We start from the raw sequence: 23,955 nt of genomic DNA on the forward strand, positions 1-23,955 counted from the left end.
ATAAATATGTAGATCCATCATATTTCACTAGAAATCAATTTTTTCAAATGTGTAAGAGTTTATTTCAAAAGAGTGAAAATGTTTTTTGAAAAATGTGCAATTGAAATAGATGTGATTTTGCGAAACAGCGCACCGAAATATAAAGTATAGGTTCTGAATTGTGAAATAGTAAACACAAAGAATGAAATTATAATGTAACAATGTGAAACTGATTTTTTTTAAAGAGTGAAATATGTTTTTTCAAAAATGTGTAACTAAAATAGATGTGTTTTTTTTTTGTAAAACAGGATAGTGAAATATAAAGATGTAGGTTCTGAATCTGAATTGTGAATTACTAACCACAAAATGTGAAATTATAATGTATAAATGTGAAACTGATTATTTCAAAGGAGTGAAATATGTTTTTTAAATGTGTAACTAAAATAGATGTGATTTTTGTGAAACATGACAGTGAAATGTAAAAATGTAGGTTCTGAATTGTGTAATATTAACCACAAAATGTGAAATTATAAAGTGTAAATGCGAAAGTGATTATTTCAAAAGAGTGAAATATGTTTTTTCAAAAATATATAATAAAAATATATGTGATTTTCATGAACCAAACCCGTGTGAAGTGAAATGTAGGTTCTGAAATATGAAAGAGTAACTACAGAAAGTGAAATTCTATTGTATCATTTGTGAAACTGATTATTTGTACATGTTTAATAGTTTATTTCAAAATAGTGAAATATTTATTTGAAAAATGTGCAATTTAAATAGGTGTTTCTATGTGAAGCAAGCGAGTGAAACGTGAAATGTATGTTCTTAATTGTGCAATAGCCACTACAGAAAGTGAAATTGTAATGTACTCCCTCCGTAAAGAAATATATAAATCTTTACAGAGGGAGTATCATTGTGAAATTGATTATTTTGACATGTGAAATATACGCTCGAATATGAACATGGTCAAAAATATCCAAGATTGGTCTCATTTTAAAGGTTTTGGCGCAAGGAGTTGAAATATAAAATAAGTTTCACAAACTAATATATGGTTTAAAAGATATGGATGTTTTAAATTAGCTAAAGATGAAGAAATGATTTGATTCATTGGGTGGGAGAAGAAAAAATGATTCTGCCACACTGGCATGCATGCATGCATGTGAAGTACATTGGTGGGGGCCAACTGTTGAAGAGAGAGAGAGAGAGAGAGAGAGAGAGTGGAAAAACAAAGATGGAAAATCCAGAAAGGAAATGCAACCACACAATTTTACATTTCGATCAATCAATCCATCCATCCTTCGTCGACGCAAAGGTACTCTGGATGTGGATCGACACATCCAGCCATAATACTACACTGTAGTACTCCCTCTGTTCCTAAATAGATCGTTTTGGCAGTTTAATTTAAACTACGAGAACATCTTTCATTTAGAAAAGAGATAGTGTCAAATTGGAGTTTTGTACTACTAGAGCTTCTTCTGCCCCTCCGCTCGGCTATGGTGCTGGTTGGTTGGCAACTGATTGCTCCGACCGGGCCACCCGGAAGCTAGCTTGTGAGATGACCTTCGTGTTTTTTTGGATATAAGAAGGCAGGCCACAGTCTACCTTATATATTCCAAAGCCAGACCGAGGTCTGAGAATTGTCTTGGTACAAAAGATGCCGGCTAAAACACCGCATCAGAGGAACAGAATCATGAAAATGAACAGGGGTGAAGGGGGACAAGCCTCTAGACTAAAACCTGACTACATGATGTTCCTGAGGAGCTCCGAGTAGTGTTGGAGAAAGGCCTTGAGAGAGCAATCCTTCGATCTACAGCACCATAGCTGAATCTGTTGGGCATAAGCCACGGCGATCGCGTCGGGCGTGCGTGTGTGCACGCGGGACGGATCGGGAGCGTGGCGTGCGTGACCGGTGTGTGTGCATGCTTGGTAGTTGGCGAGCGGACGCGGGCGATGCATGCGGAGTCCGGCCGCGTCGAGCGCGTAGGAGCGCGTCGTGTGCGCGGTCTGGGCATGCGGATCGTGGAACGCGTCGTGAGCGAGCAGGCCGGAGTGGGGTGTGGCGTGTGTGTGATATATAGCTCCCTCCTGTGTACTGGTTCTGGGGTGAGCTGGGTTGTAAGCCATGTAGCCGAGTGACTGAGTACGTGCTCAGGGAAGAAAGAATACGCCGTTCGTGCGGCGGGGGGGAGTTCGTGCTCCGGGCAAAAACCTCTGTCCATCTCCCTTCCTCGTTGGTTCGAGCCACGGCGTCACAGAGAGAGTTCACAGAGAGAGAGTAGAGAGCGAGGGCGAGGGCAGCACGGCAACAACAGAATCATCTCCGCGATGGCAAGGCAAGAAGCAAAATGTGGCATTGACAAACCGTCAAAGACCCGAGCATTACGCACTTTCCACAGCTGAACCGCACAGGCAGCAAAAAACACGAACCAGTGTGGACTAACAGATCTCAGTGTCCGTACAAAGTCCAGCAAGGAGTGAGATTCTGTTGCCTGCTGCAAGACCTCAAGCTTACTCCACAGAAAGTGAGCTGGAGCGCATCTCAACTATATGTGATCCACAGTTTCTTCAGCCGGACATGTATCACAATAGGGGTGCTCAATATTCTTCCATTGCTCCGGAGCATGAATGTTCTAACATTCAGCCTACCCTTGAAAGCAAGCCATAGGAAAATCTGCCATCTTCTAGGAATGGTTTTGTCCCAAATCATCTCCGCTGGCTCCCAACATACACCTCTGAAGGTGATTAGGCTGTAGTAGTCACGTACTATTGCTGTTTTGCCAGAGAAAATGTGCAACCTAAAGTCCTATGAATCTGCAGACGGAGTGGGTACAGCACGGAGTATATCACACAAACGTTCCAACTCTCGGGCAGCCGTTCTTATCAGATTTGGGTGTAACTGCAGATCCTAACCATCTCGATGCTGTGAGAAAATTGTGCATTACGTAGTTTACCTTTGCAAAGGAGTATAACGTAGGGAAGAGCTCGGCAAAACGACCAGCTTGACACCATTTGTCCGTCCAAAAAGCCGTGAACCTTCCATTACCAATTTGACAGACCGATGTCTGCTGTACCAAGGGAAGGTATTTTACCAAGGCTCTCCAAATAGGCGTGTGAGAAGCCCTAGACACATTGACCAAGTTTCTGCTCAAGTATTTTGGTTGAAACCATTGATAGCATGGGACTGAAGACCCCTGAAGTAGCTTGCCGGCGAATTTGCATAACATGGCATCATTATGAGCTTTCAAGTCTCGAATGCCTAGACCACCACATTGCTTTGGAGATACAACATGATCCCAGGCCACAAGACAGTCAACCCTCTGTCTGTCTGCATTTTTCTGCCACAAAAAGTTTCGCCTAAGCTTGTCTACCTTGGCCAAACTAAACTTGCTCCACTTTACACACGCCATGTAATGGTTTGGTATGGATGAGAGCACTGCATCTATCAAGTTAAGCGACCACCCCATGAAAGGTAGGTCGCCAGCCAGCCAGCCAAACGTCGATCAAATTTCTGAATCACCGGCATCGTCACTGCATTTGAAACCTTGTGGACAGAGAGTGGTAAGCCCAAATATGTGCAAGGCAGAGAACTGATAGAACAGCCCAGAACACGCGCCGCTTCCTTTGCATCCTCCTCATTCATATGAATAGGTACAAAAGTGCTTTTGTGATAATTAATGTGTAGACCAGAGAATGCCGAGAAAGCTTGCAAAATTTCCTTGATCCGAATAGCTTGTGACACTTCCCCTTTCAGAAGAATCAAAGTGTGGTCAGCGTATTGCATAACCAGAAAAAAGTCCAGGCCCTCTATTGGGTTATCCAGACGCCCATCGTTTGCCGCAGCAATGCATAGCCTCTGCAAAATGTCAGCCACCAAAATGAATATATATGGAGACAGTGGGTCGCCCTGCCGGACGCCACATTTGAAGGTGATGTCATCTCCTAGGATGCCATTCATCAAAACCTTGGCCCGACCCGAGTTGAGAATGGTGGAAATCCACGATATCCATCTGTCACTAAAACCTCTCTGCTGCAGTAGGCTCATAATACACTCCCAACTGACACTGTCAAATGCTTTCCTGAAGTCAAGTTTTAGCACCATCATAGGAATATTCCTCTTCTGTGCAGACTGAACTAGTTCAAACGCTAGAGCAAAGTTATCCACAATGGTTCTTCCTTTTATGAAACCTGACTGCATACAATGAATTAAAACGGGAATGAACTGTTGCAACCTCAATAGCAAGCACTTTGGTGAGCAGTTTGATGACGTTGTGCACTAGAGAGATGGGTCTGTAATTAGAGATCTCCAAGGGTGTATCAATCTTAGGAAGCAGCGCAATATGTGCCCAGCTGATGCCAGACAAATCAGCCCTTTGATGGAAAAAGTCAGCAAAAAAAGCCATGAGATCGTCCTTCAGGAGAAAGCATATTTTTTATAAAACTCATCCGTAAAGCCATCCGGACCAGGGCTTCTGTTGTTAGGAGATACTCCCTCCGTCCGAAAATACTTGTCCGAGGAATAGATGTATCTAGATGTATTTTAGTTCTAGATACATCCATTTGTATCCATTTCTACGACAAGTATTTCCGGACGGAGGGAGTAGTTTGATAGCTCTTATGATTTCTTCCCAAGTAAAGGGTTGATCAAGGGAAGAAAGATCGACCCTTTCAACTGAAGCATAAATTTGGGCGAGGTTCACTGCATTCAAGACGCCCTGGCGGTTGTAAAAAATGTTTTGGAAATGCTCTGTGGCAATGCGTAACTTGCTAGAGATATCAAAGTGCTCCACACCATCCCTGACCAGCACACTCACCTTGTTGTTTCTTGCCTGACAGTTAGCTGCTAGGTGGATCGTGTTTTTTTCAATCGGGCACTGTCCCTTTCCGTTAATTTCTAACGGAAATACTCCCTCTGTAAAGAAATATAAGATCTCTTAGATCACTACGTGCAATGATCTAAATTATCTTGCATTTCTTTCCGGAGGAAGTACAAGGTAGATGGCATTCGTACACACTGATGAGCTGGAGCTTGGTGATCCTCCTCGTCATCTGACAAGACTGACAAATTGATGATCTCTTGCTCCGCTGTCCGCTTTGATCTTGGTGACTGCTTGTGGTGGGTGTGGCTTCCTTCTCTTCTTCCCTGGTGCTTTCTTCCGGCACTTCAGGCTCTATGTCCTCGAGCCATGCCACCTACCGTAGTCTTCTTCCTCTCCACAATGGATGACGCCCAAATTGGTAAATTGTAGACGACCAACTTATTTAGTGCAAACTTACCATGCAAATCTGGAATTAACATGTGCATATCCAAACTAATCCGGAAGTAAAATAAAGAGTAAAATGCATCATAGGTCTTATAACTACTTGAGGTGTATCACTTTAGTCTTATATCTTTTAAAGTGCAGATTTAGGTCCTAAAACTATTTCAAGTCGTTCACTGGCTCACTGCAGGTCCAAAGGTGCCCGAGCAGCGTTGATGGTTCGACGTGTCGCCTGGACCGGTGCCACATCGACCAGAGGAGAGGGGCCTACCAGGCTAAGCTTCCCAACGCCCCTCCTCTGGAGTACGGTAAGAACCCCAATCCCTGCTGCCCCCCCTTTTAGCTTAGAGATTTGAACAGAGTAGCACGATTTGGGCATTATAGGTTAGATATTGTGTGGATCCAGTCTGAATGTACGTATGGCTTCTCTTCCTGTACTGAAATCTATTTCAAAAAAGTTACTGCTGTACATAATCCCTGCTGTACGTATGACGATTTGGGCATCTTCCTGTACGTATGGTGATTTGAGCATTATTGCTCGTGCTGTACATAATCCCTGCTGTAACTGAAGCCTTATTATGTACGGTGGTCTCTCTCTTTTTTTTTTTTTGCATTACAAGCTCGTCCTGTACACCTATAGTAGCACTATCTCGCTGTAACTGTGAAGTCTTTAATTAGTAAGTTTCCTATCGCTTTTCCATTCTAATATCTCCTTTGGTATATATTTTTCCATTATAGTTCTAGATAGTGCACTATCTCGCTGCTATGCCGGCGATATATGTGGTTTGAATTTACATTCTGAACTGACTTGTTTCTTATCGATGAAGGTGGATACTTGATGCTAGAGAGCTGCCTGTCATGAGCATGTTCTACATTCTGAACTGACTTGTTTCTTATCAATGAAGGTGGATACTTGATGCTAGAGAGCTGCCTGTCATGAGCATGTTCAAAAAAAATCTTCAAAAATCAATTGTCGACAATATTTTAGAGCAAGAACAAGGAAAGTGAAGAGTGGTGTGGAACAATTTGTCCTAAGATCAGAAAGATACTTGATAAGAATGAAGAAATGGCTAATAATTGTCAGGCATTGCCATCTGGCAAAGGCATTTTTACTGTCTTAGGACTCCAGGGCATATTGCAAAAAAAAAAAAAAAGGATTATTTCAACTAATCAGGTAACAATTACCCCCTCCGTCCCAAAATAAGTGTCTCAACTTTGTACTAAAGTTGTACTAAGCGTGAGACACTTATTTTGGGACGGAGGGAGTACTAGATAATTTCCATTCTGTTACTTCTAGTCAGTTGGTTGCTAACTTAAATCCGAAACTACTCTGGAATTGTGGACTACATCTTCTGCAAGTGTGCTAGATCTAGTGCGATACAAGTGTGCGAGCAGAACATGTCTGTGCTGGACATACTGATGCAATCTGTAAGTTCTTTTCAACTTCTGTAAATCTCATGGAAACTCACCTATTCCAAAACTGATGTAATACATGTTTTCACATTTACAGTCACAACCATCCCAAGAATCCCAGGCACCAAGACCTCTTCCTGACAATCAATTTCTTGCAAGCCAAATAGAGGATCTGCCAATGACAAAAAAGACCACAGCTATAATCCATGTAGCACCAAAGAAGAAGAAAAGGAAGGAGAATGTTATTCCCAGGAAACTGAAATAGAAGTTGATGTGGATATGCCTTCTATTGGACAGAACTTGGTTTATTTTTGGACAGAGTTTGGTTTATTTTGGACAGATAGAGATGGTTAGGACAGTACTGCATCATGCAGAGTGCAACTGAGTACCACATTACATTAGTTGCAAGCTTTAGTGTGTATCTATGTTTATGTAAGAGCACTTTTTATGTAATGACAATATGCTGTGCTACTTCCTGGAATTGTGGCAATTCTCATCTATATATATGTCTGTTAAGTTGCAACATCATTTCTCTCTTCTATGATTGCCCAGGACATGTCTCATTTATCATTTGTAATTTAAGAGAGAGGGTGTGAAATATATATTCATTTGTCATTTGTCTAAACAAATTCTCTCAGTCAATTATCATTCAGTTTGCTAGATCATTTGTCGCGCCGGCTTGTTCCTGCTGCGTCTTGCTGCCGTCGAGCTCGCATAGTTTCCAGACATGGCAGCGGCGGCGGATAGCAGAACTGATGAAAGAGAGGTGAGAGCGGCTGGAGAAAGCAAAGAATATAATGGACCAAATTGCAAAATGTCTCAACCGCCAGTGGCAGGAATTCTTCCACCACATGCCCTGGGTCGTTGTGGCACTAGTCCAGGCACACATCAGCCAACAATCACTGTACGGGCGACCTTAGGACCTGCAGTGAACGACTTGGAATAGTTTTGGGACCCAAATCTGCACTTTGAAAGTTATGGGACTAAAGTTACACACCTTGAATAGTTATAGGACCTATGATGCATTTTACCCTAAAATAAATTACTCTATTGAATAACAACCGCCTTTGTAATAAAAAATTTGAAGGTGCCTTTGTAATAATTGATTAATAACGGTATAATTCAGCCAACTCACAGCCAGCAGAAATAACGACAGTATAACACCCCCAACCACAGATACACATACTTTTAGTGAGGAAGTTCAAAATTACCAGGAAAAGGAAAAAAGGAAAGCTAGTATCTATGCTTATGTCTCTGTGACTATAGTGTCCATGGCAATGGCAGTCAAGGGATAACATTCCATTCACTCGAGGGGATTGTTCTTCAAGGCATGTCCCAACTCCGTGGTGAAGGTCATGCGTGAAGTTAGCATTCAAATCCATAACTATTCAGCTCCTGAACAAAAGTGAATACATACTTCGCAAGACGGAGGTAAAGCCAAATCCAAGAGGAATCGCTACTGCTGCACTTAAGTACATTTGAGGGTTCGATATGCGGCCAGTCCTCAAATACTCCAAGATGAAGGGGCAAACGATTAAATTTATGGTATAACTAAGGATGTTTAGCGAGCATAGATTTTAGAATCACAATCACAGGAATTTCATTACTTCAAGGGAATATCCATTAAGACTGACAATACAAACATGAAGTTAATGAGAATAAGCATGCGTTAAAATGCCATTAGACAAAGCATGTATAGCATATGATGTTAGAAGATCCAGCAATCAACAAACTAACCTATAAGAAATAAACAGAAACCGTGGAGTCAGGGAGAAAACTATAAGGATGGAGCATCAGAACTGCTGCCTAAGATAAGGGGAAAACTTACAGCTCAGGATATCCTATTTGACTGTTCTATGTATCCCCAGCTGAGGGGCGTCCAACCACCAGGCAGAAAGGCTTTGTCTATTCTTTTGTACAGTGAGCATCCGTCCCATGCCGTGTACATTGATTGTAACCAACACTGCCAAGAAATGCCCTCATCTCTTGTGCACTACTGTTGCTCGCCTGCAGCAGGCGCTCGTCCTCTTCGTATATAAGGTAGGGAGCTTCACCCCTCCTCCTTGAGAGCAACTTTGATGCACCTCTCAGAACATGAGATTCCCAACCTTGAACATCAATTTTGATCAGAACCACTCGCTCTGCATCTGGAATGACTTCATCCAATGGGATTGTAGCAACCTCAACAGCAACTTCTTCATTAGATTTGAATGCCAACTTCGCACCAGTTGCAGATATAGCACTGTTGTCGAGTCGTCCAATCACCTACATTGCCAAAATACTCACAGTAAGCTGTTGAGATATAATAATAATAAAATATTATCTATAAGAGCAAGCAATCTGAGATTTCCACGAGAAGCGACGCAAGTCAGACTAATTTGCAAATGGGGTGTTTGCACTTATATGAAAGCGGCAATGAATTCACTAATGGTTCGACATGACAGTTTGAAATATTGTCAACGTGAACCAGAAGTGCATCAGGCAAATCAGGAAGTTATAACTTTAGCCACAATGAGTTCCGCTGTAGTCTGTAACTGTTATGGAGTATTAATATTGGTGTCTCCTTACATATTCGTAGTAGTCCAACTTTCCTTACTTTGTAATATATATTCGCTCCTTGGGCAATGCAAAGTTGCTCCTCTAACAGTAACTAGCTAGGGAAGGGTAAGTATTTGGCCGGTTTCCATTATCAGTTGGTCAGCTTTTTTTGTACTAATGAAAAGCCAGAGCTCCTGTTGGTTGCTCGAAAAAAGGCACTCCACGCCATGGAATAGATTGGATCCTAAATGCCGGTTATGCTACCCATCATTGGTTTAGTGAGTCCAGTAACTCGACCTTTAATAGATATATATGAAAGTTTCAACAACACAAAATCAAAAAGAAGTCCTGTAACACAAAGGTTAAGCTGATGCTTTAATAATAAACCAGTAGCAAGCAACTGGAAAACTTTTCATGTAAACCCTGTTCCACCAGTGACAAGGATAACTTGCCAGATTTAATATTTAGTTTAAAGAACAAGACATTTTCTTTTTCTAGATGACTCCATTTAGAAAGCATAGCACTGTCAGACTATAAATTGAGCATCAGACTAATTGACATATATTTGTGGATGAGCATCACAGATTTAGGAACTTCCTCTAATAGAACAGACCGGAAAAGGATAATAAGGGCAAATAATACAAAATCCAAGTAAAGTGGGGCAAATCTTTTAAGCTTGAGTAAGGTGAGACAAACGATCAAGTGCCCATCTAATACAGGGTGAATGATCAAATTCCCCGCTGTGCAAGAGTGCAACTTCCACCTTAACTTAGATTCACTTCAACAGTTCTCCAACCATTTCTATGGGTAGTTTTGTCCCAAGTAATTGGAATGGTGAGGCAAACAAGCACAATCTGAGTTTACCACAGTACTTCATCCAGCTCCCCGAGGTACATCTCGATCAATAAACATCTGGTTAGTACAGTACTATACTTACTACTGCAATCCAAAATTACCGTCGTTGATAAACTTTTAAACGGAGCAATCTGAAGCAGAGAAGATACCTTATGCATTGTGATGTTCCCAGCTCGGTCAGATGCTGCAGCATGATACACCACCACCTGGTCCTGCACCCGGTTCAGGTACACTCCATCGCAGATCCGCTGCAGGTTCTCGAAGACCGGCTCGAATGCCACCACCCGGAACCCCATCACGGCCGCCGCGAAGGCCGCCATCCCAACATTGGCCCCGACGTCCACCACCACCCCGCCGCCGGAGCCCCTCCCTACCTCCCCCGCGAGCAGTTCCTGGATGGTCTGGGAGATGTCGGGCTTGCGGAAGCGCTTGCCCTTGAGGAGGCGGGCGATGTTCCGGTGCGGGCGGTCGGGGAGGGGCCCCAGGTCGGCGAGGGAGTAGAGGAAGGGGCGGGGCACGCCCTCCACGAGGCTGGCCAAGACCGGGGAGGCCTGCGGCGAGGCGTAGCAGTCGAAGGGGCGGAGCCGGGCCGGGAGGCGGGGCGAGGCGGCAGTGGCGGGGGAGAAGGTGAGATCTGGGGCTCTGGAGAGGACGAAGACGAGGAGGATGAGAACCGGGACGAGCAAGAGGAGGGTCCTGGGAGTGGAGGAGGACGCCGCGGCGGAGGCATGCCGGCGCCAGGAGGCGGCGAGCGGCGCCGGCATTGGCCGAGAGGGTTCCGGGGTTTGGGCGGCCGCCGACGGGAAGCGGTGGCGGTGAAGAGCAGGCGCAGCGGCTGTAAAATAAAGTACCGAGCGAGGCTCGCCTCACGATTTTTGGTCTTTAACAAAAGGCTAGCCTCACGCTAGGAACATATATACTCTTTCGAAGAAATGAAGAAAAAGACCACGTATCCCCAAAGTACAAACGTCAACATGGTTCCGCGTGCACCCACATGAATAGTAATTAAAAATGTTATAGAAAAAATTTAAAAATCCCGAAACTTTGAAGTATCAAATTTGGTCGATCATTCTACCCAAGCTTGAAGTTTGTGAAATATTGACACATAAAAAATATCTGAGACCTTAGTATTCATCAAATACTTGTTTTGAATGTAGCTTCGATTTTGTCATTTTTGTCTAGAATACCGCAGATGTCATTTTTTTGTGAAAGTTTATACATGAGTATTACCAATTGACTGCGTATGTGAAAAAAGACTAGCAAAGAAGCTCGTGAGGATCAAAGTACAATGCACGTACACACCGACCTAACAAAACCGAAAAGACACGTATTACCATTAAAAAAAGCAAACAAGCTCGTACATTGCAACGAAAAAGAAATCAAATGTCCCTAAGTACATTTATGTCTGCATGCTCAAAAATCACATGTCCCTAAGCACATTTATGTCTGCATGCTGGAAGGTTTTGGTTCACTTACGATATGTGCGTCTAGATAGCCATTTGCTTTCTTCACCTAAAAACTTAGTATGGTCGTAGCCAGTGGCGGATGTACAGGGTGGCCAGGGTGGGCCGCGGCCCATCCTGGGATTTTGAATCTGCTTATATACCTATATCTCTAATTGGGCCAGAGAGAAAAAAACGGCCCAGTAACTTATCCAGGACGAACGCATTACGGCCTGTCCAAGCACGAGCAGAACCCTCGTCTCGCCCCCTTTGCACAACAACTCCTATGTGGCTTTGCCCGACCTAGACACCGAGCCGGCCAGCCGCCTCGCCGTCGTGGCTTCGCCGTTGGCTGGCCGGAGCCCAGAGTTCAGCCGCCTAGGAGGCTCCCTCCTTCCCTTCCCATCTTCCTGCTCGGCCGCCCGCCCGGTCCGCGCCCCTGCCCTGCGCGCGGCTGCGCCCCTGCAGTCCTGGCGTCCCGCCTCCCTTTCCCGGCGTCCCGTCGGCCCGGCCGCCCCCTTGCAAATCCCCACCACGATGGCAAACCCCTGACCGATTTAAGGTACCCAAATGCCTCAATTTCAGACTTAGGGTTTTTTTTGCCCCAATTTCATGTACAATGAACCGATGAACACATACATAATGACGTAAAGGACTTTGCTTACTTCAGTTTCTATATTCAGAAATGATGTAAAATTATAGCTTGCTTGAATGAAGCCACAAAGGCTTGGATTTTGCCTCAATTATTTCAGTATAGCTGTCTCGAATGAAGCCAACTATCATTTCTGCCTCAACTACTTTCATTTTACACATAATACCTCAATTTACTTTTGTATTGTGTAATGATAGAAAGGCATTTTTATTACAAAATTATTGAAGAACGATGAGGGCCGGAGACATTGTTTCTCTTTTCCAGAGAGAAACTATTAAGATAGGGAAGAAGAAGAAGGCAGGGAATATGCCGGATGTGGCTGAAGAGCAAACCAGAGAACTTGTGTGTATGCGGTTGTGATTGAAGAGCAAACTCATGAACCAATAGTGTCTATGTCGAATGTGACCATAGAGCAAAAGCATAGGCCAGAAACATAGTCTTTTTGAACTTCTCAAGGTATGTACTATGGTCCATGTAGTATTTACTATGTAGGCTTTTTTATGAAAAGCTAAGATTTAATTGAGAATTTTAATGTTTTCGTAACACCATATTGATCTATTTCTTTGTGATATCAATAATTAGTTAGAACGTTCATATGTCATATTGCTTATCCAAAAAAGGACGGACCACCCTGGTCTCAAATGCTAGCTCCGCCACTGGTTGTAGTGGTCGCATAGTTATTATGCAAACATTAGTGAAGTAAGATAATTAACACAGAAAATTTGCTAGTCCTGACAAAATAAGAAATTAGCTTTTATTCTATTTTCTCTAGCTAACACCAGCTTGTCGAGAACACTTGGGAAGAGCTTTTCTTTCTTTTGCAATGAAAACATATATTATGGGAGCGGAAGACGTGTAAAAAACAATGTGATGTTAGAGTAACTCGCTAACATCCATGAATGTCATCTCATCAACGCTCGCAATCTCTTCTTTCAATCATTGTTTGCTGGAACTTTCATTGTCTAGTGACGCGATTATGGCAAAGAAACGGTACATGCAAGTAGAGGGGTTTCATTGTGGTTTAAGTTTGAATATTACGGACTAGGTGCTGTCTCTTTCGAGCTTTGTGATCGGTAGTTTTTTATTTTCACATGCAAACACTCTTCAAGAGAAAGACAAATAATATCCATTGTAATGTTGCCACTACGAACGTTAACAAACCCATAGCCAAAATCCGAACCGAATGTCTGGTGAATCGTTCATTGGCCAGTGGAGTCCTTAACATAATATAAAAGAGGTGACGAAATCACATTTATGGTGTAAAGCAACATATAGCGGCATGCCCATGGAACCACACATGAATACATGAATACAAATAAGATCTGGTGGATCATGATTTAAAAAATTTGTTTAAATAACAAATGAATACAAATAAGATCAAATGAATAAAATGGGAGTCTTTCTCCCATACAGTAGCCACTAGGGCTCAATGAGATCATTGCGGAGCTAGTTGTGTGTGGCATTGTCTTCAAGCTGCCGGTAGGTCTCAAGAAATGAAGTGGTCTCATCTAGGTTCCTCGCAGGCTTGACACGGATATCAATATTTTCATAGTAAAACTCTAAGTTTAAATCTCTCTTATCATCGATGATCATGTTGTGTAGAATTACATGCAGCATGATACTTGAGAGGGATTTCTTATCCCAGTAGCAAGCAAGACCTCGAACAACGGCAAACCGAGTTTCCAACACACCAAGTGCCCTCTCAATATCTTTTCGGCATGCTTCTTGTGCTTGGGAAAAAATAGTTTGTTTCCTGCCTTCTGGCTTACTAATGGTCTTCACAAATGTTTCCCACGAAGGATAGATGCCGTCAGCAAGATAATACCCCATGGTATAATCATGTCCATTGATGGTGTAGTTGCAAGTCGGAGCTTTTCCACTAGCCACCTGCGCAAAAAAAGGATCTATGCAATACATTGATATCATTGAGAGACCCCGGCAATCCAAAGAAGCAATGACAAATCCACAAGTTATGCGAAGCCACGGCTTCGAGCACAATAGTGGGTTTACGATTATGGCCGATGTACTGGCCGGCCCAAGCCCTCAGGAATTTGTTCCACCTCCAGTGCATGCAATCCACACTTCCAAGCATGCCCGTCCGTCCTCTTGCTTCATTCATCGCTGTCAATTTTTTGTGTCCTCCTCATTGGGAGCTCAGAGGTACTGTGGACCAAATACCCAGATCAATATATTGGCAAACACCCGCACGCATTTGAGCGTGGTATCTGATAACCCACAAGTATAGGGGATCAATTGTAGCCTCTTTCGATAAGTAAGAGTGTCGAACCCAACGAGGAGCTAAAGGTAGAACAAATATTCCCTCAAGTTCTATCGACCACCGATACAACTCTACGCACACTTGTCGTTCGCTTTACCGGAAACAAGTATGAAACTAGAAGTACTTTGTAGGTGTTTTCGGATAGGTTTGCAAGATAATAAAGAGCGAGTAAATAAAAGCTAGGGTCTGTTTAGATGAAGACACAACTAAATTAGTTTTAGTAAAGAGCTTTTTGTCACGAGAAAGTTATTTGTCCCTAGGCAATCGATAACTAGACCGGTAATCACTATTGCAATTTTATTTGAGGGAGAGGCATAAGCTAACATACTTTCTCTACTTGGATCATATGCACTTATGATTGGAACTCTAGCAAGCATCCGCAACTACTAAAGATCATTAAGGTAAAACCCAACCATAGCATTAAAGCATCAAGTCCCCTTTATCCCATACGCAAACAACCTACTTACTCGGGTCTGTGCTTCTGTCACTCACGCCACCCACCGTAAGCAAATCATGAACATATTGCAAACCCTACAGCGGGAATCCCTCATGCTTGCGCGACACGGAGAGCACCATAGGACAGCACCAATAATAAAACATGCAACTCAAACCAATCTTGATCATCAAATAACCCATAGGACAAAACGGATCTACTCAAACATCATAGGATAGCCATACATCATTGGGAAATAATATATAGCGTTGAGCACCATGTTTAAGTAGAGATTACAGTGGGTAAGAGAGAGGTTACACCGCTGCATAGAGGGGGGAAGAGTTGGTGATGATGGCGGTGAAGTTGTTGGTGAAGATTGCGATGATGATGATGGCCACGGCAGCGTCCCGGCGCCACCGGAAGAGAAGGGGAGAGGGGGGCCCTTCGTCTTCTCCTTCCTTGACCTCCTCCCTAGATGGGAGAAGGGTTTCCCCTCTGGTCCTTGGCCTCCATGGCGTGGGAGGGGCGAGACCCCCTCCGAGATTGGATCTGTCTCTCTGTCTCTCTCTGTTTCCGCGTTCTGTTCTGCTGCCCTTTCACCGTTTCTTTTATATCCGGAGATCCGTAACTCCGATTGGGATGAATCTTTCGCCCAGATATTTCTCATAAAATTAGCTTTCTTGCGGCAAAAGAAGAGCGTCAACCGCCTTACGGGGTGCCCACGAGGGTCAGGGGCGCGCCCCCTGCCTCGTGGCCCCCTCGGGCACCGTCTTGCGTTGATTTTGCTTCCCAAAAATCATAAATATTCCAAAATAATTCTTCGTCCGTTTTTATCCCGTTTGGACTCCGTTTGATATTGGGTTTCTGCGAAACATAAAACATGCAACAAACAGGAACTGGCACTGGGCACTGGATCAATATGTTAGTCCCAAAAATAATATAAAAAGTTGCCAAAAAGTATATGAAAGTTGTAGAATATTGGCATGGAACAATAAAAAATTATAGATACGACGGAGACGTATCAGCATCCCCAAGCTTAATTCCTGCTCGTCCTCGAGTAGGTAAATGATAAAAAGATAATTTTTGATGTGGATGCTACCTAGCATAATCTTGATCATATGTCTAATCATGGCATGAATATTAAGACACTAGTGATTCAAAGCAATAGTCTATGATTTGACATAAAAGCAACAATACTTCAAGCCTACTAATAAAGCAATCATGTCTTTTCAAAATAACATGGCCAAACAAAGTTATCCCTACAAAATCATATAGTCTGGCTATGCTCCATCTTCACCACACAAAATATTCACATCATGCACAACCCCGATGACAAGCCAAGCAATTGTTTCATACTTTTGATGTTCTCAAACCTTTTCAACTTCACGCAATACATGAGCGTGAGCCATGGACATAGCACTATAGGTGGAATAGAATATGATGGTAGAGGTTGTGTGGAGGAGACAAAAAAGGAGAAAGTCTCACATCGACGCGGCTAATCAACGGGCTATGGAGATGCCCATCAATTGATGTCAATATGAGGAGTAGGGATTGCCATGCAACGGATGCACTAGAGCTATAAGTATATGAAAGCTCAAACTGAAACTAAGTGGGTGTGCATCCAACTTGCTTGCTCATGAAGATCTAGGGCATTTGAGGAAGCCCATCGTTGGAATATACAAGCCAAGTTCTATAATGAAAATTCCCACTAGTATATGAAAGTGATAACTCAAGAGACTCTCTATATGAAGAACATGGTGCTACTCTGAAGCACAAGTGTGGTAAAAGGATAGTAACATTGCCCCTTCTCTCTTTTTCTCTCATTTTTTGTTTTTTTGGGCCTTCTTTTTTTTGGCCTTTCTCTTTTTTTATTCTTTCGTCCAGAGTCTCATCCTGACTTGTGGGGGAATCATAGTCTCCATCATTCTTTCCTCACTGGGGCAATGCTCTAATAATGATGATCATCACACTTTTTTACTTAGAACTCAATATTACAACTCGATACTAGAACAAAGATATGACTCTATATGAATGCCTCCAGCGGTGTACCGGGATGTGCAATGATCTAGCGTAGCAAGGACATCAAAAAATGGACAAGCCATGAAAACATCATGCTAGCTATCTTACGATCATGCAAAGCAATATGACAACAAATGCTCAAGTCATGTATATGATGATGATGGAAGTTGCATGGCAATATATCTCGGAATGGCTATGGAAATGCCATGATAGGTAGGTATGGTGGCTGTTTTGAGGAAGATATAAGGAGGCTTATGTGTGACAGAGCGTATCATGTCACGTGTTTTGGATGCACCGGCGAAGTTTGCACCAACTCTCGAGGTGAGAAAGGGCAATGCACGGTACCGAAGAGGCTAGCAATGATGGAAGGGTGAGAGTGCATATAATCCATGGACTCAACATTAGTCATAAAGAACTCACATACTTATTGCAAAAATCTATTAGTCATCGAAACAAAGTACTACGCGCATGCTCCTAGGGGGATATATTGGTAGGAAAAGACCATCGCTCGTCCCCGACCGCCACTCATAAGGAAGACAATCAATAAATACCTCATGCTCCAACTTCGTCACATAACGGTTCACCATACGTGCATGCTACGGGAATCACAAACCTCAACACAAGTATTTCTACTAATCCACAACTACCCACTAGAATGACTCTAATATCACCATCTTTATATCGCAAAACTATTGCAAGGAATCAAACATATCATATTCAGTGATCTACAAGTTTTATGTAGGATTTTATGACTAACCATGTGAATGACCAGCTCATGTCAACTCTCTAAATAGATATAAGTGAAGCAAGAGAGTTTAATTCTTTCTAAAAAAGATATGCCCACGCTCTAACAAGTATAAGTGAAGCAAAAGAGCATTCTACAAATGGCGGTTTTCTATGTAAAGAGAAACAGGCAATCCAAACTTCAAATGATATAACTGAAGCACATGAAGCATTCTATAAAGCCATACTCAAAAGATATAAGTGAAGTGCAAAGAGCATTCTACAAATCAACCAAGGACTATCTTATACCAGCATGGTGCATAAAAGAAAAGTGAAAACTAAAGCAAAAGACGCTCCAAGATTTGCACATATCGCATGAATGAAACGAATCCGAAAACATACCGATACTTGTTGAAGAAAGAGGGGATGCCTTCCGGGGCATCCCCAAGCTTAGATGCTTGAGTCTCCTTGAATATTTACTTGGGGTGCCACTTGGGGTGCCTTGGGCATCCCCAAGCTTGAGCTCTTGCCTCTCTTCCTTCTTCTCACATCGAGACCTTCTCGATCATCGAATACTTCATCCACACAAAACTTCAACAGAAAACTCGGTAAGATCCGTTAGAATAATAAAGCAAATCACTACTCTAAGTACTGTTGCAAAACAATTCATATTTTGTTTTGGCATTGTGTCTACTGTAGTATAACTTTTTCATGGCTTAATCCACTGATATAAATCGATAGTTTCATCAAAACAAGCAAACTATGCATCAAAAACAGAATCTGTCTAAAACAGAACAGTCTGTAATAATATGAATATTCACCATACTTCTGATACTTGAAAAATTCTGCAAAAATTAGGAAAAATAAACAATTTGTATAGAAATACATTGCAGAAAGAATCAGGACCATTTGACGTTCCAGTAAAAAATGTAAAATCGCGCACTACAGCAAATGTTTCTGTCCTGCACCGTACAAACCAACAAGCATTGTAAACATCCTAAAGGCAAACCTTGGCACATTATTTTTATAATACAATGGAATTGTACAAGGGGATAATTATTTTTTTTGAAAGGTTTCTGTAATCAAGATTCACAAAGTTTCCGTGAGCATGAACAAAGTTCAAGGCTAGCTCCCACTTCAACAATGCTCGTCTTTCTCACTTTCGCTTTTCTTTTTGAAAAAGTTTTGGGTTCCCCTCTTTATTTTTGTTGTTTTTAAACTATATGAAAGCACTCAACAGAAATAAATGACTCTCTAAAACTTCCGGGTTGTCTCCCTGGCAGCGCTTTCTTTAAAGCCATTAAGCTAGACATATAGTGCTCAAGTAGTGAATCCACCCGGATCCCAAGGTATATCAAAGCCAATTTGAATCAACAATGATTTGTAATTTAGTAGTGAGCACAAAGCAACATATATCATGTAATGACGAAGTCTAACTCTCTTCCTATGCATCGGCATGTCATAAAAGAACAATTCATGCACACCTAGTAAAGGCCAATGCATAGTATAAACAGTTTCTTGCAATTTTGTCATGTGGGAAACATAGAGAGGTGGAGATATAAATCCTCTCTCATAATAATTGCAAGTAGGAGAAACAAGCACATGCATATTATATTCATCAAAATCATCATGTGTAGTAGTAAAAGGCAACCCATCAATATAATCCTTAATAAGCGCAAACTTCTCCGATATAGTGTAGTTGGGAGAATTCAAAAAGATAATAGGACTATCATGCGTGGGTGCAATAGCAACAATTTCATGTTTAACATAAGGAACTATAGCAAGTTCATCTCCATAAGCATAATTCATATTGGCATCTTGGCCACAAGCATAGCAAGCATCATCAAAAAGGGATATTTCAAAAGAATCAACAGGATCATAACAATTATCATAGCATTCATCCTTTGGTAAGCATGAAGGGAAATTAAACAATGTATGAGTTGAAGAGTTACTCTCATTAGAAGGTGGGCACGGGTGGTCAATCCAGTCTTCCTCCTTTTGTTCTTCGCTCTCCTCCTCATCTTTTTCATCCAATGAGCTCACAGTTTCATCAATTTCTTCTTCCATAGGCTCCTACAAAATATTAGTCTCTTCTTGGACAGCGGAGACTTTCTCAATAAGTGCATTAATATCGGAATTGTATTCATAATTCTCATAGCAATATTTGAGGATAGCTAAATTTTCAGGTCTATAAACAGCATCATCAAAATCTTCAAACTCTTTAAACATAGATTCAATTTCATAAGCACCCATAAAAGCAACACATTATTCTATTTGTTCCACATTATAGTAATCATATATACCATTAGCATAAGAAGCTAAGGTTTTATTATCATTAAATTTGCATGAAAAGGGAAGGTGTGGAGCCTTCATCCTAGAGAAACAAGTATAATCATAACTCAAGCATACTTGCCGAGCATACCACTTCAATATATAAATTTGATCCCATAATAGTTTCCCTTTTTGTGTCAAGCGATAATCCCTAAAGTATTCACGTTGATCCAACGTTACTCCCATTACCAAATTGAATGGGGTTTTCTCTGGATTATCAAACTAGTACATAATATCTGTCACATAACGAGCATCGAGGGTTTTAGGAGGTTCCTCATCTCCATGAGTAGCAAGTACACCTAATTTTTTTTGGTATTTCGTGTTCCATATACATAACTAAAGATAGAGAACAACTAAGAACAGCAAATAAAAATTACTTAGTGATAAAGCCAACAAGCACACATGAGAATATTCACCCCACGCTATTGCTCCCCGGCAACGGCGCCAGAAAAAGGTCTTGATAACCCACAAGTATAGGGGATCAATTGTAGCCTCTTTCGATAAGTAAGAGTGTCGAACCCAACGAGGAGCTAAAGGTAGAACAAATATTCCCTCAAGTTCTATCGACAACCGATACAACTCTACGCACACTTGACGTTCGCTTTACCGGAAACAAGTATGAAACTAGAAGTACTTTGTAGGTGTTTTCGAATAGGTTTGCAAGATAATAAAGAGCGAGTAAATAAAAGCTAGGGGCTGTTTAGATGAAGACACAACTAAATTAGTTTTAGTAAAGAGCTTTTTGTCACGAGAAAGTTATTTGTCCCTAGGCAATCGATAACTAGACCGGTAATCACTATTGCAATTTTATTTGAGGGAGAGGCATAAGCTAACATACTTTCTCTACTTGGATCATATGCACTTATGATTGGAACTCTAGCAAGCATCCGCAACTACTAAAGATCATTAAGGTAAAACCCAACCATAGCATTAAAGCATCAAGTCCCCTTTATCCCATACGCAAACAACCTACTTACTCGGGTCTGTGCTTCTGTCACTCACGCCACCCACCGTAAGCAAATCATGAACATATTGCAAACCCTACAGCGGGAATCCCTCATGCTTGCGCGACACGGAGAGCACCATAGGACAGCACCAATAATAAAACATGCAACTCAAACCAATCTTGATCATCAAATAACCCATAGGACAAAACGGATCTACTCAAACATCATAGGATAGCCATACATCATTGGGAAATAATATATAGCGTTGAGCACCATGTTTAAGTAGAGATTACAGTGGGTAAGAGAGAGGTTACACCGCTGCATAGAGGGGGGAAGAGTTGGTGATGATGGCGGTGAAGTTGTTGGTGAAGATTGCGATGATGATGATGGCCACGGCAGCGTCCCGGCGCCACCGGAAGAGAAGGGGAGAGGGGGGCCCTTCGTATTCTCCTTCCTTGACCTCCTCCCTAGATGGGAGAAGGGTTTCCCCTCTGGTCCTTGGCCTCCATGGCGTGGGAGGGGCGAGACCCCCTCCGAGATTGGATCTGTCTCTCTGTCTCTCTCTGTTTCTGCGTTCTGTTCTGCTGCCCTTTCACCGTTTCTTTTATATCCGGAGATCCGTAACTCCGATTGGGATGAATCTTTCGCCCAGATCTTTCTCATAAAATTAGCTTTCTTGCGGCAAAAGAAGAGCGCCAACCGCCTTACGGGGTGCCCACAAGGGTCAGTGGCGCGCCCCCTGCCTCGTGGCCCCCTCGGGCACCGTCTCGTGTTGATTTTACTTCCCAAAAATCATAAATATTCCAAAATAATTCTCCGTCCGTTTTTATCCCGTTTGGACTCCGTTTGATATTGGGTTTCTGTGAAACATAAAACATGCAACAAACAGGAACTGGCACTGGGCACTGGATCAATATGTTAGTCCCAAAAATAATATAAAAAGTTGCCAAAAAGTATATGAAAGTTGTAGAATATTGGCATGGAACAATCAAAAATTATAGATACGACGGAGACGTATCAGTATCTTTTCCAATGCGAAGATACTCATCGATGTAATCGGTCAGAATGTCATATGCTATCACTCTCATTGTCGTCGATATTTTTTGGTATGAACTAAATCCAAGCAAACTGGCAACATTTCTTCGGCGAGTGAAGAAACATAATTTTTGCTTGCAAGCTTCAACAATGAGAACAAAAGAGACCTACACATCCGGTAATGCCTACGGAAGAGGTGAGTCGGATTGGTCGGTACCTCATCAAAGTAGTCCTTCATGAGCATATTGTGGCCGAGAGCTCGGTTGCACAGAATGCAAAGACAGGCAACCATCGATCCGCGACGCTTCTGTTGGGGAACGTAGTAATTTCAAAAAATTTCCTACGCACACACAAGATCATGGTGATGCATAGCAACGAGAGGGGAGAGTGTTGTCCACGTACCCTCGTAGACTGACAGCGGAAGCATTATCACAACGCGGTTGATGTAGTCGTATGTCTTCACGATCCGACCGATCAAGTACCGAACGCACGGCACCTCCGAGTTCAGCACACGTTCAGCTCGATGACGTCCCTCGAACTCCGATCCAGCCGAGTGTTGAGGGAGAGTTTTGTCAGCACGACGGCGTGGTGACGATGATGATGTTCCACCGACGCAGGGCTTCGCCTAAGCTCCGCAACGGTATTATCGAGGTGTAATATGGTGGAGGGGGCACCGCACACGGCTAAAATATCGTATATCAAGTGTGTTTGGAGGTTCCCCCCTGCCCCCGTATATAAAGGAGCAAGGGGGAGGCCGGCTGCCCTAGGCGCGCCAAGGAGAGGGGGGGAGTCCTCCTCCTAGTAGGAGTAGGACTCCCCTTTCCTAGTCCAACTAGGAAAAGAGGGGGGGAAGGAAAGAGAGGGAGAGGGAGAGGGAAAGGGGGCTGCGCCCCCCTCTCCTAGTCCAACTAGGATTCCTCCTGGGAGGGAGCGCGGCACCTCCTGGCTGCTGCCCTCTCTCTCCCCTCTAGGCCCACTAAGGCCCAATACTTCCCCGGGGGGTTCCGGTAACCCTCCGGCACTCCGGTTAAATCCGAAACTTCTCCGGAACACTTCCGGTGTCCGAATATAGTCGTCCAATATATCAATCTTTATGTCTCGACCATTTCGAGACTCCTCGTCATGTCCGCGATCACATCCGGGACTCCGAACAACCTTCGGTACATCAAAACATATAAACTCGTAATATAACTGTCATCGTAACTTTAAGCGTGCGGACCCTACGGGTTCGAGAACTATGTAGACATGACCGAGACACCTCTCCGGTCAATAACCAATAGCGGAACCTGGATGCTCATATTGGTTCCTACATATTCTACGAAGATCTTTATCGGTCAGACCGCATAACAACATACGTTGTTCCCTTTGTCATCGGTATGTTACTTGCCCGAGATTCGATCGTCGGTATCTTGATACCTAGTTCAATCTCGTTACCGGCAAGTCTCTTTACTCGTTCCGTAATACATCATCCCGCAACTAACTCATTAGTCACAATGCTTGCAAGGCTTATAGTGATGTGCATTACTGAGTGGGCCCAGAGATACCTCTCCGACAGTCGGAGTGACAAATCCTAATCTCGAAATACGCCAACCCAACAAGTACCTTTGGAGACACCTGTAGAGCACCTTTATAATCACCCATTTACGTTGTGACGTTTGGTAGCACACAAAGTGTTCCTCCGGTAAACGGGAGTTGCATAATCTCATAGTCATAGGAACATGTATAAGTCATGAAGAAAGCAATAGCAACATACTAAACGATCGGGTGCTAAGCTAACGGAATGGGTCAAGTCAATCACGTCATTCTCCTAATGAGGTGATCCCGTTAATCAAATGACAACTCATGTCTATGGCTAGGAAACATAACCATCTTTGATTAACGAGCTAGTCAAGTAGAGGCATACTAGTGACACTCTGTTTGTCTATGTATTCACACATGTATTATGCTTCCGGTTAATACAATTCTAGCATGAATAATAAACATTTATCATGATATAAGGAAATAAATAATACTTTATTATTGCCTCTAGGGCATATTTCCTTCAGCTTCTTC

The 23,955-nt window shown here is 42.7% G+C and overlaps 1 protein-coding gene and 1 long non-coding RNA gene across 5 annotated transcripts; one reads left to right on the forward strand and one right to left on the reverse strand.

The window, feature by feature from the left end:
- Positions 1 to 5,906: 5,906 nt before the first annotated feature.
- Positions 5,907 to 10,935, reverse strand: LOC109784928 (uncharacterized). 4 transcript variants are annotated; one of them, XR_005757818.3, is made up of 4 exons: positions 10,193 to 10,935; positions 8,479 to 8,915; positions 6,707 to 6,822; positions 5,907 to 6,168 (listed from the first exon to the last, which is right to left on the reverse strand). XR_005757818.3 is itself a non-coding variant. In XM_020343545.4 (2 exons), exons 1-2 carry the CDS (start codon positions 10,805 to 10,807, stop codon positions 8,556 to 8,558), a joined length of 975 nt encoding a protein of 324 aa, XP_020199134.1. In that variant the 5' UTR covers positions 10,808 to 10,935; the 3' UTR covers positions 8,226 to 8,555. The 4 variants fall into 4 exon arrangements, 1 of the variants encoding a protein (XP_020199134.1); XR_002237948.4 differs by lacking the exon at positions 5,907 to 6,168 and having other exon boundaries at positions 6,671 to 6,822; XR_005757819.3 differs by lacking the exons at positions 5,907 to 6,168; positions 6,707 to 6,822 and adding an exon at positions 7,237 to 7,611.
- A 647-nt stretch (positions 10,936 to 11,582) lies between these two features.
- LOC141022421 (uncharacterized) lies at positions 11,583 to 12,677 on the forward strand. The gene is made up of 2 exons (XR_012183722.1): positions 11,583 to 12,047; positions 12,335 to 12,677. It is a non-coding gene; the product is annotated as an uncharacterized lncRNA (long non-coding RNA).
- Positions 12,678 to 23,955: the final 11,278 nt, after the last annotated feature.

This window comes from Aegilops tauschii, chromosome 5 (genome assembly GCF_002575655.3).
Source record: "Aegilops tauschii subsp. strangulata cultivar AL8/78 chromosome 5, Aet v6.0, whole genome shotgun sequence".
Lineage (NCBI taxonomy): Eukaryota > Viridiplantae > Streptophyta > Magnoliopsida > Poales > Poaceae > Aegilops > Aegilops tauschii.

Bases quoted from the DNA above. Each gene is read 5' to 3' on its own strand.
- LOC109784928 (XM_020343545.4), bottom strand. From the start codon at position 10,807: ATGCCGGCGCCGCTCGCCGCCTCCTGGCGCCGGCATGCCTCCGCCGCG. The intron at 8,916-10,192 runs GTATCTTCTCTG...TTGGCAATGTAG, and splicing joins GGAACATCACAATGCATAAG to GTGATTGGACGACTCGACAA.